The sequence below is a fragment of the Apiospora aurea genome (assembly GCF_038362705.1).
Source record: "Apiospora aurea strain CBS 24483 chromosome Unknown utg000008l_segment0_segment0, whole genome shotgun sequence".
Taxonomy (NCBI): domain Eukaryota; kingdom Fungi; phylum Ascomycota; class Sordariomycetes; order Amphisphaeriales; family Apiosporaceae; genus Apiospora; species Apiospora aurea.
Genome location: NW_027117395.1, coordinates 4,986,052 through 4,998,298, shown reverse-complemented (window position 1 = coordinate 4,998,298; position 12,247 = coordinate 4,986,052). Strand labels below are relative to the sequence as shown.

Sequence of the window (12,247 nt, the reverse complement as noted above, 5' to 3'; positions counted from 1 at the left end):
CCCCTTTCGACAAGCATCTCATCATTTTGCGCCGGGGGGAGCATGGCAATTGGTAATGATGAGATTTATCCAATATACAATAGCTTTGTTCGTAGGAGACTACACATGCCATTGCATTTACGCTTCTTCGGTCAACGCCTGTAGTTAAATCACCCAATCCCTTAAATCCTTATTGTTTGCCGTCGTGATGACCGCCGTCTGCCTTCAGTGAGCCCATTACTGGCTTTTTTTTTCTTTCTTCTTTTTGTTCTTTTGCTTTTCGACTCATACAAGCGCAGGCCAGCAGAAGCAAGTGACTCAAAACCGAACAAACCCAACGCGGGCTCTTTACAGCCATACCTCCGCAGTATTGAGACAATTTCCTCAACACCGCGCATCTCGGCCAACTGTAAAAGTGCCTGACCATATAAGATGCAACCCCTATCGGCTGCCCCCCCTCAAATGACCCCTCCAGATTTCAGATGATTCTAAAGCCCCTGAGCAACAACAACAGTATATAAAGGGGTTAAATCTCACTCGTTTATTAATTAAAGTAGATCAATCTCTTCCTCTTTTTTTCCTCTTTTTACTACTACTAATATAACTAAAGAAGCTCGTATTGCCTAAACGGTCTAGGCCGTGCTAGCCGGCGGAAGCATTAACCGTGCGGCTAAAAACTATAACATTAACAGGGGCACCCTTCGTAACCGATTTAAGGGTTAATATTTAAAAAAAGAGCAGGATAAGACTCGGTAATTATTTACCCCTACGGAAGAAACCTTTTTAATTAAATAAGCCTTTTTTAAGCTAGCCTAGGCTACGCACTTACATACCGACTCTTTCGTATATATGCTTAACGTATTTTCTTTATAAAAAGGGTCGATCACTTTATCGGTAAGCGATAAGTGCACCGTTTTTTAAAACGTTATCCGGCCTTTAAGACCGTATATACTAAAGCGATAAATTTCCGGCGCCTCGTATATATATTAAATAAGGCTATGCGAGGGTTTTTTAATCGGCTTAACACTATTATTACTATAAGTATACCCCCTCGATTTAAATTTAACGCCGATAAAATAAAAATTGCGATAATAATAAAAAGAGTATTATAATAATCGGCCCTGCCGCCTATTAAAGTTTAATGCGAAACGACTCGGCTAATCGCGAGTAAATAATTATTTTAAAGTATATTAATACTATTAATAATATCCTGCCGCTTTTAATTATATTTAAAAGCTAATCGGTTTAGTAATAATAGTTCCTTTAAAAAAAGGATAAAATTAACTGCGAATATAAAGACTAAGCCTTTAAAACGTTATTAAAAGAATAAACTTTTAATCTTATAGCCTTAAAATAGCTAAAAAAATCTTTATCCCTTTAACTAAGCTTAATAACCTTAACTAATAAAGGCTCTTAATTTTAAATGGATATAAAAGTTATATTAATAATAACTTTATACTAGCGGCGTTAAAGGCTAAAGTATAGCTCTTTTATTTATTACCACATAGCTCTTATATATTCTAGCCCTTAAATGTTAACTGTTTTAAAGTCTTAAAAAAAAGGTTTCGAAAAGAGCTCGACTTAATATACGCCGTTATTAATAATAGCTACGTTAAAAAAGAGACTTCTTTTAAGCCTAGGCTAAAATACGTAAAATAGCTTTTATCTTTAAGGTTATTACTAATAAATAGGCAATAATTAGCATTTACCCCTTTAATATCAATAAGCCGATAAATAACAGGCTCCGTCGCATTAATATAGTGCGAGCTATTAATAAAGCCATCGCCGCCGAGGATACGCGCCAACCAGCTAAACCGAAAGCTGGAAGGATCGAGACGCCCAAAAACAGCCGGCAGGTTAAAAATTTAGGGGCTGCGATGCTTAGTACTAATATTACCAACGGTAATTTAATTAAGAGGTTACTATAAAAAAAGCTCGGTAAGAGTATTAATAATTTAACGGCTCGAATCGGCCGGTTAAAGCAGTAAAAAGCCGGTCTAGAGGCAGATTTAAAGAAAACAAAATCTTAAAAAAAGAGGAAGGTTAACGAGGACCCTAATAAGGGCTTTATATATATAGTAAACATTAAGGAGGTTCAAAAAGACGTTAAAAAAGGAAGGCTAAAGAAGAGGCCGAAAAGGCCGAAAAGGCGCGCCGATAAGGTGGTGGAAAGTGATGCAAATCGAGCTGGTGGTAAGGGTGATTCTATCGTAATACGCACCAGCCGAAACAGGCCTTAAAATGCAGTGTGGGTTGTTCAATTGACCTATCTATTGCTGATGTTATTGATTTTTACATCTATTTTAGGTATGTCATTTGAGGGGGGGCAGCCGATAGGGGTTGCATCTTACACCTTGCACTTTCCTGTCCGCACCTTTACGCAGAAGCATCTCGACACAGCCGGGCGACCCGTATCCGACAGCATGCCAAAGTGGAGTATCTCCGTTGTATTGGAGCTCAAGCTCGACACCGTATCCCCTGCAGCGTTCAATTGCGTAGTGCAGCAGTGGCCTACTTCCCCATCGAGTATCGACCTTGGCGCCTCTGGCGAGTAGACACCTGGCGAAATCATTCGTCGCCTGCTCGCAAAAATAACACCACCGATGCTTAAAGAGAGTATGATAAAGCGGTGTCATTTCTTTATAGGGCTCTTCACTATTATGCCGTCTTCCAGGAGTTGTTTGAATAACTTGGTCTGGCCCCGGTTTTTCACCGAGATAAGTGGGCTCATGTTCAGGTATTTGAGGTTAGTATCAGCACCCTTCGCAAGTGGTAGTTTGAACATGCTGTCATGGTCACCGATAGACGTGAGTGTCAGCAATGACCTCTGATGCCGGGCGCAGTCTTTCCCGGATTGCGCCTCCAGACCCAGGAGGAAGTCTACGACACCACGAGAGCCCCATCTAGCGGCAGTCTCAATTGGTGTTAGCCCCTGATGAGCTCTTTCTTGGTTTCCGCCGTTATCCAAAAAGAGCCGAACGAGATCAAGTCTTCCTTTCATGGCAGCCGTCCACAATGGTGAGGGCCCGGTTCCATCTTTTGGAGGTTCCACTTCGGCACCGTGGAGAATAAGCAACTCTGCTGCTGCATGGCTGATTAATCCAGATTTCCGATCTTCATTTATAAAGACGGAATGGAGAATGCTAGACAAAGCTTGCTTCTTGTGTCTCAAGTAAGGATACCTGGCCTGCTCCAGCAAAGCTTCTGCGGCATCGACGTCTCCGACTTTTAGGACGAGCGGCAGCATCCCAATGATCCATAGTTCGATCTGCCCCGCATGATTGGCATGGGTAGTGTAGTCTTCTGCACTAGTGTCCTGATGAAATCTCTGGACCTGTCGTAGGAGACTTGACTTGATTGCACTCTTTACCGCACTCTTTACCAGCCCGCTGGACAGGATACCCTTAGGTCCTGAATCGGCGATGGCTTGGACATTATCCACCGTGATTATGAAGTTCCCATGTCCAATAATTCTCTCCAGTAGCATCGCGTTATGGACCTCCTGCCTAACAACCTCATAGAAGGTATTGTTAAGCTCATTTGGGGCTTCTAAGTTGAGGTCTGGATGGGTCATGAGTCTTGACGTGACGCTGTCGATTCCTGGACGTGAGGAAACCAGGCCAAGGAGCCTGTAGCGCTGTGAATGTTGCGCTGACTCTAACAAGAGGAGTAGAAACTCTTCCTCCTGTCTTTTTAGGGCGCAACCAAATATGAAAACCAAAAACCCCTCCGGGTCTGAAAGCCCACGTAGCACTTCCTCGAAAGACACCGTGGCTCGTTCATCTGTCAAACCATGATCCAATGATCCTGTCGCTAGAAAGACTGCCAAGTTCAAAGCCAGTTGCGGCAGAGGGATTCCGTAATCAATGGGAAAGCGACGAGCATCTGATGCAAGACCTAGCAGTGCATATGCACGGTCGTGTAGTTCGGAACTATTGTGGTGCTGGAACATGCGAAGGAGAGTTCCGAGTCGACGGTCCTGGCTCACCGGTGAATGGCGTCTCAACCAGCCCGGCATCATTTGCAGCGTAGCGTGAACATGAGAACTCAGTTGAATGTCCAATAGTGAAGGGATCAGCGAGAATATCCTGGATGCAATACTCCGATGCCCATGTATGACGATTGCGGTCTTGGCCATGGTAACCTCTTGGACGATCCAGAGCCGACCGAACCATCGGCTCCGGGCCAGACGGATGAATGCATCTGACCGCTGCTGACACATGCTTCCAACACCGCCGTGCGATGGAAGAATATCTGCAGACAATATAGGTTTTAAGATGCAACCCCCTCTGGCTGACCCCCCCCTCATTGACCCCTCCTGATTTCAGATGATTCTAGAGCCCCTAAGCAATAATAATAGTATATAAAGGGGTCAAATCTCACTCGTTTCCCAATTAAAGTAGATTAATCTTTTCCTCTTTTTTTCCTCTTTTTACCACTATTAATATGATTAAAAAAGTACGCATTGCGCAGGCGGTCCAGGCCGTGCTGGCCGGCGGAAATATTAACCGTGCGGCTAAAGACTATAACGTTAATAAGGGTACCCTTCGTAACCGAATTAAGGAGAACCTGTTAAATATCACGTGTATTAAATAGAAGTAGATATTGTGTAGTTTAAAGTGATTTATTCTCCTCCGTTTATCCTTGTAAAAGAGATTTTTTCTTAGTTATTTATACCCTTTTTAATTAAGGTTTTAAGGCATTAACTTAAACTCCGTGTACTAGAGTTACTATAGTAGGTGACTTGTTAAGGTTTTTTATATTCTCTTAAAACCAGCCTTTCGGAGAAACCCTTTTATCTAATAGAACCCTAGTAAAAAAGAGAAGTATAAGGCTTTATAATTATTTACCCCTGCCGAAAAGACTTTTTTAATTAAATAGGCCCTTTTTTAAGCTAGCCTAGGCTACGTACTAATATACCGGCTGTTTCGTATATACGCTTAACATATCCTCCTTATAAAAGAAGTCGATTATTTTATCGGTAAATAATAAATGCACCGTTTTTTAAAACGTTATCTAGCCTTTAAGACCGTGCGTACTAAAGCGATAAATTTCCGGCGTTTCGTATATACATTAAACAGGGCTATGCGAGGGTTTTTTAATCGGCTTAATACTACTATTATTAATAGTATACCCCCTCGATTTAAATTTAATGCCGATAAAGTAGAAACTGCGATAATAATAGGGAAAAATATTATAGTGATCGAACCTACCGCTTATAAATCGTTAATACGTAATAACGCCGCTAACCGCGAGTAAATAACTATCTTAAAGTGTATTAATGCTTTCGGAGAGTTTCTACCTCTTTTAATTATTTTTAAAGGCTAATCGGTATAATAGTAATAGTTCCCTTAGAATAACGATGAGGTTAATTACCCTTATAAAGGCTAGGCTTTTAAAGCTTCCCTTAAAGGGTGGATTTTTAACCCTATTACCTTAAAGTGGCTAAAAAAGATATTCATCCCCTTTACCTAGCTTAATAACCCCGAGTAATAGAGGTTATTAATTTTAAACGGCCACGGTAATCACATTAGCGAAGATTTTATATTAACGGCCTTAGAGGCTAAGGTTTAACTCCTTTATTTACCACTATATAGTAACTATATTTTTTAGCCTTTAAATATTAGTTATTTTAGAGTATTAAAAAAAGGTTTCGAAGAGAGCTCGATTTAACGTGCGCTATTATTAATAACAATTACGTTAAGAAGGGAGACTTCTTTCGCGCCTAGGATAAAGCTCGAAAAGTTGCCTTTACCCTTAACACTATTATTAGTAGTTAATTAATATTAGGGCTTTAACCAATTAATATAAATAAGCCGATAAATAATAGGCTTAAAAAGGCTATTATATTTCGAGCTATCGACGACGTTAATAAGGCCGAGAATACACGCCGGCCTATTTAAAAGGGGCTAGGGCAAGTGGTAATACCTAAGACTAGCCGGTAGGTTAAAAATTTAGCGATGGCGGTGCTTAGTGAAGAGGTAACATACTCTAATGCTACTAGGAGGCAGCTGTAAACGAAGCTCGGTAAAAGTATTAATAATTTAACGGCCCGAATCGGCCGGTTAAAGCAGAAAAAAGCCGGTTTAAAGGCAGATTTAAAGAAAACAAGAGTTTAAAAGAAAAAAAGGTTAACGAGAACCCTAATAAAGGCTTTATTTATATATTAAACATTAAAGAGGTTTAAAGGGATATTCGGGAAAGTCGGCCAAGGAAAAGGCCGAAAAAGGGCGCCGGTAAAATGGTGGAAATTAATATAAATCGAGCTGGTGGTGAGGGTGACTCTATTATAGTGCGCACGAGCCGAAACAGACCTTAAAATACAGTGTGTGTTGCTTAATTGACCTATCTATTGCTGTTGTTGTTGATTTTTACATCTATTTTAGGGGGGTCAGTGAGGGGGGGTCAGCCAGAGGGGGTTGCATCTTACTTCCTCTAACGGCTTGCTGAGCCAGTTGAAGTTTCGTAGCTCTCTCGCGATATCGTTCATCCAATCCTTACATTCGCCAATGTCAGTGTGTAGAAACCACAGGAATAAAAATGGAAATTGATTTACCATCAGCTCATCCGTTTCCAGAGAGCTTGTCCCAAGCCACACAACGACCATTTCGGCCTTCTCGTAGGTGTTTTTCATTTGACCCACCTGATGCCCCTTTTCACGATGATCTTGCTGGTTGATGCAAAGGGCATCAACCCAGAGGATCCTGTCACGATCACTTTGTCGTAAGTGATACAAGGCATCGAACAGGTTATGGGTAACAGAAACCTTCTGGCCGGAAAGAGTGATGGTAGGAGAGCTCTCAGTCACAGCATCCCCCACGTGTAAGAAAGTGCCTCGTATGGCAAACATTCCTCATCGCTAACGAATGCTTCAAAGATCCCGCAACGGATCTCACAGACGTTGTCATAATGTGGAAACAGACGAAGAAGGCGAATGGTGTCCTTGGAAAGGTCGATCGGTTTGTACGTGTACAGGTGCGCCATTTCAGTGATTGCCATGAAACGAAAGGCTTGGACAGCGGAGAGGGGAAGCCTGTGGTAACTTTTGATCTGACGGCACATGGAATAAATAGCCACACTACGCACAGCCATGCTTGGGGTCGTACAGCAGACAGCGAAAGGCTATGCAGCGGCATCGTTCGTGATTGGGCCAATGGGATACACCGCTATCGTTCAGTTCGATCCTGCATCGGTGATCGCGAACCCGTTCTGGAACGACGGCCTACACATACACAGTCTTTTGGTCCACTTTCCCCATGTCAAAAGACTGGAATCATTGCCGGTGGCAGCCCACGCCCGACTGACCTCAATGACATTGACGGGAGCAAAGGAAAAACAAGACGGAAAAAGAAAAGGAAAAAAAAAAAGAAGGAAAAAAAAACGCAAAAGAAAAACATACAACACCGAGGATTCCCAGGTCGTCACCGACCCTAGTACTAATTCGGCTCTCTAAGCTCTTACTTGGGGGAGAGCGGATGCCGACCTTACACAATAAAGTGTTCCAAAAAGGGAAAACGCCGCACCGCCGCACGAGCTATGCTAAAAAGGCTTAGATTAAAGCAAAACGGATTAAAACGGTACTTAATACCGTATATTATCCTTTACGATTTATAGATTCTCTTACCGTTCTCTTTATACCTTCGCTTTATAAGTATTAAGTAGTTTAATTACGCTTAACTTTAAACTAACCGCTTTAATAAAAATACGCCTAGTTTTTTTATAGCTTATACTTATAACTTAATACTCGATTCGGTAATAGGGCTATATAAGGATTAGTTAAAAACTATAAACCCCGCCTTTTCTACTTTTTTCTATGTTTTTTTATTTCGCTCTTAATTAATAGCCTGTTTTATATTACACTTAATATCCAGGATTCGGCATATAGCTTACAGCTATGGCATTTTTTACTCGTCCGTATTAAACATATGGTAATTACCCGCCGGCTAGTGGTAAATTATAACTACCTTTCTAGTTAAAATAAATTTATTAAAGCTAACGTTTATATACGGCCCGGGCCTCCGGTCGGATAATAAATTAATATTTATTATTATTATTATTAATTATAAAACACTAAATAGTCCTCGCATTAAGGTATTTAATAAATACGTGTAGTATTTACTAATTTCTATTTAAATTAAAATTTCCGACTATCCTTAATATATATTAACGAATAAACAGTGGAAATGTGCGAGGTTTACCAGTATTTATATAATTATATTAAATAAACAGCGGAGTTACACGAAGCTTACTATTATTTATAAATTTTTATTATTAAACAAGCGCGTAATTATATAAATAATAACGATAAATATAGTAAAACACGTTTCCGAGCGGAATTAAATCTTTTATAAAACCACAGTATATACCGATTATATAATTATTAGTATAATGAATTACTAGGCAGTATTAATTATAAGTTATAGGAGATTATTAACGGGACTATTATTATCGAATTTTAAATTCTATTATTTAGTTTAAATAACGATCTTAGTCGTGTTCATGTAATATTAACTTTTAAAAAAGGTATAATGTAATTAAAACACGGGTTTAAAATACGAGTTTAAGTTAATAAAAATACTTTTCTTTAATTTATAAATATTTCTCTGCTTTAATATATATTATCCTAAGACTAATTAATTTAAAGGAACCTGGGCTACTACTTTTATTAGCCTTAACTTACTACTATTTATAGATAATAGTTTAAAGGTAATATCTTTATATAAAACTTAGTATAACGATTATTTAACGTTAAACGAAGATTATAAACGTACCGTATTTAAACGCGAGGTCGATGAAATAACGGGACCAGAATTGCTTACTCGCGTTCTAGATTTTAGTAAGACAATAGCTAAGGATCTTATTTTTTTAAAAATAAGGGGTTACGTAAGTAGTACTACGCGCTTAGCTATTATTAAGGACCCCTAAATACGTAGACCTTTTTTATTACTAAAAGGAGCCTTTAAAACCGTCTTAATAGGATCGATTTTAAACATTTACCGAAAGCCTTTTAAAACGCGGTCTAAATAACTCGCGCGCTTAAATTTAAGTACCTTTAAGTTAACGGATTTTATATTATTTAAGGAAATAAATAAGACTAATAGTTAAAAGCTAAGAAAATAGGAATTATATACGAAAACGCTTCTTTAATAATCGCCGTATCGGCGTCGATAAACGTATACTAAGGTTACTTTACGAAAAGTAAACCTTAAAATTAAATAGTTTTAAACCTCTTATATTATTTAATAATTAACGATAAAAAAAGCTTAATCCACGCATTTATATTTCGTATAATCGAAATTTCTTTAAATGATTACCTCTTTTAAAAGCGAGGTTAAACTTTATAAAAAGCCTATTTCGTAAGGAGGACTATTAACTTTATATTAATAAGCTTAGTATAATATTATAAAGAGAACTAATACGACGAAATTAACTATAAAATAAAACTCGAGTTTTATAAAAAATAGGACTATATACTCTAAAAGTATTTTCAAAAGTAATATATATATAAATTAAACCGTTTTATTACTTTATAAAAATACGCTATAAAACTATAAAAAAAATTAGGGATTTATATAAATAAGGATATTTCTAGTTTAAGCTTCTCGGTTAGCTTCTTTAATCGATTAATAAATATGCACCCAACTTTAAAAATATCGTAGAAATACTCTCTTAAACATAAACATTAAAAAGTAGCGAAAAGGTTTTTTAAACTACGTAAAGCATAAAGTTATAAATTATTATTAACTATAAAAGTATTTATATAACAAAGTTCGGTATATTATCGCTTAAAAATAAAATAATAACTTATTATTCCGCTAATATTAACTTCGAGCACAGTTTTAAACTAAATATAATATTTCCCGGCTTTTAAAATATATATAGGATCCTTTCGAGGTTTAATAGTCGGCGTTAGCCGCTATTTCGCTTTACCGAGTCTCTTTATTTTAATAATTAACGAATGCAAGCTGTGATTATTTTTAATAGAAGGTATTACGGTATAATATAGTTTTTTCCCTTAATAATTACTATTATTACGAACTACCGAAAATATAGACTTTAATAGTTTTAATTGCGCGGCTAATATATAACGTTAATTTAATCGATAGTTAAATTAACCTGTTTTAATTTAACGTCGAAGATTTATCTTATAATAAGGCGCTATATATACGTACTAATCCTAGCGATTAATATATATAGTATACTAATTAACCTGTCTTATAATACGTTTAAAGACGTTTTTCTCGGTCTCCTCTTAATTAAACAGCCCCTTATAAACATTACTTACCGGCGCGTAGGGTTAAGGTTCTCTATAATATTAATAGGCGCTTTTTAAAAATATCGAAACGAGGAAATTCTTATTATTTAATAGTCTAGAAATATTAAAACCTAGCCTAATTATATAGCTTAAACTTATTACGGAAAGGAGCTATAATAACTTAGCTAAGCTATAATAAACGTTATAAAGGCTTATATTAAAAAGTAAAAGGAAAGACCTTAAAATATTTAACCTTACTACCTATACGAATACGACTTTAAATAAAAAGGCTGCATTTACTTATAACGAACGGCTATTAGGGTTTAAAAGAAACCTCGTAGACGTGCTAGGTTTATATTAATTAAAATGAGAAAGTACTTAAACGTATAAAAGACCCGGTCTTTTAATATAATGGCAATATTTTAACTTAATCGTGGGATTTAGTGTAAAAGTATAATAGGTCCGTTAAGGTAATATGCTTTATTAATAGGTTAAATTAATATTTAAATTAATTATTAAAGTAAAGAGTATTTATATAAAATATATAGAAAAGGTTCGTGGTTTATATATTTAATTTCTCCTTTATTAATTTTTAAATTATTTTAAATATTCGCGATCCGATATATTTAACTACCTTAAGGGCATCTTCGGCAGCGGCGGCTTAGTCGGCAGCTGTTTAAGGGGCGGCGGCTTCGGCGGCGACTATTTCGGCAGCGGCGGCAGTTATACTTATTATTATTTAGTTTATTATTATATTAATATAAATAGTAATTATAAAAGATAAATATAGATTCGTTAATTTTTAGGTTAAAAAAAGCTATTATAATAAAACTCGATAAAAACCCCGAAATTATATATATATAAAAATTAGTATAGTAAACGTTATTTATTATAAATAAGTTTATTTTTAACCTCTTTATTTTTTAATTTACGCTTACCTAAAAATAATACCTAATAATATAGAAAGTTTTATTTAAAACCCTACTTTTAATTTAGTTTTAATCTATTTCGGTCGAGACGAACTTTATAATGAAAATCGAGTAAACCGGACGGGATATCTTTTTTACTATATTCGTAATATGCTTTTTCGGGCAATATTTATAAATTCGTTCGAGTTACATATTAAAATATATTAATAAAATTTATTGCGGTACGATAAAACCTTTATTAATAAAAATTATATCGTTGACTATTATAGCTTTTTTTTTTACCTTTTTTTCTAAGAACTGTTTATTAAATTAATCCGGATCCGACGGGTAAAAACACCGGAAATAATTTATTAAACTAAACGGCACTTCGATAATCTTCGGGCTTAAATAAAAGCATTAAAGGAATAAGAGAGCCTTTTAATTAGTATAAATTTATAGTAGGGGTTTACTTAAACTTACTTTATCCGTATTTAATATTTACAGCTGTGATATTTAAGTTATAAGCCAGTTTTTATCGGAGTTTAAATCTAGGATCTAATAAATATTAATTTTTCGCGTGAGGTCACGAAAAAGTCGCCTAAGCATTTTATTTATATGTTTAGTCTTTAATTTTAAGTTTAATATAGTTTATATATTTAATCTTTCTTATACTTAAAATAAACGAAACCGATTAAGATTATTATATCTTTTACGTAAGGCGATAAACGTAGCTATAGGTAAAGCTATAAGGATATTAAAACCCCGAGCCGTAAAAATAACATTTTTAAAAGACCTTAAAGGCGGAGATTAACCGTACGGGCCGTTAAGAATTAAATAATTTCCTTTACGTAACGCTTTAGTTAAACTTAACGCTAGCGAAATATAATTAAACTTAGAGTATACTTCGCGTTAAGTAATTATCGCCTTATATCGAGGTATAAAATTATTATATACTCGTGTTAAACTAAGCCCTATTTATTAATAATGCTAAATATAGTCGTAGCCTAAATAATTAATACTATAAAAGCTTAATATATTTAAAACTTATTCGATATTTCTAGCTTATCCTCGTATCGAAACTAAAAAAGTCGTACTAAGAATTAAA

The 12,247-nt window shown here is 36.1% G+C and overlaps 1 protein-coding gene across 1 annotated transcript; it reads right to left on the bottom strand.

Annotated features, from left to right (window-relative positions):
* Positions 1-2,611: 2,611 nt before the first annotated feature.
* PG986_013000 (HET-domain-containing protein) lies at positions 2,612-4,117 on the bottom strand (the record flags this gene model as incomplete). The annotated part of the gene is made up of 1 exon (XM_066849222.1): positions 2,612-4,117. The coding sequence occupies one exon, from the start codon at positions 4,115-4,117 to the stop codon at positions 2,612-2,614; it is 1,506 nt and encodes a 501-aa protein (XP_066695918.1).
* Positions 4,118-12,247: the final 8,130 nt, after the last annotated feature.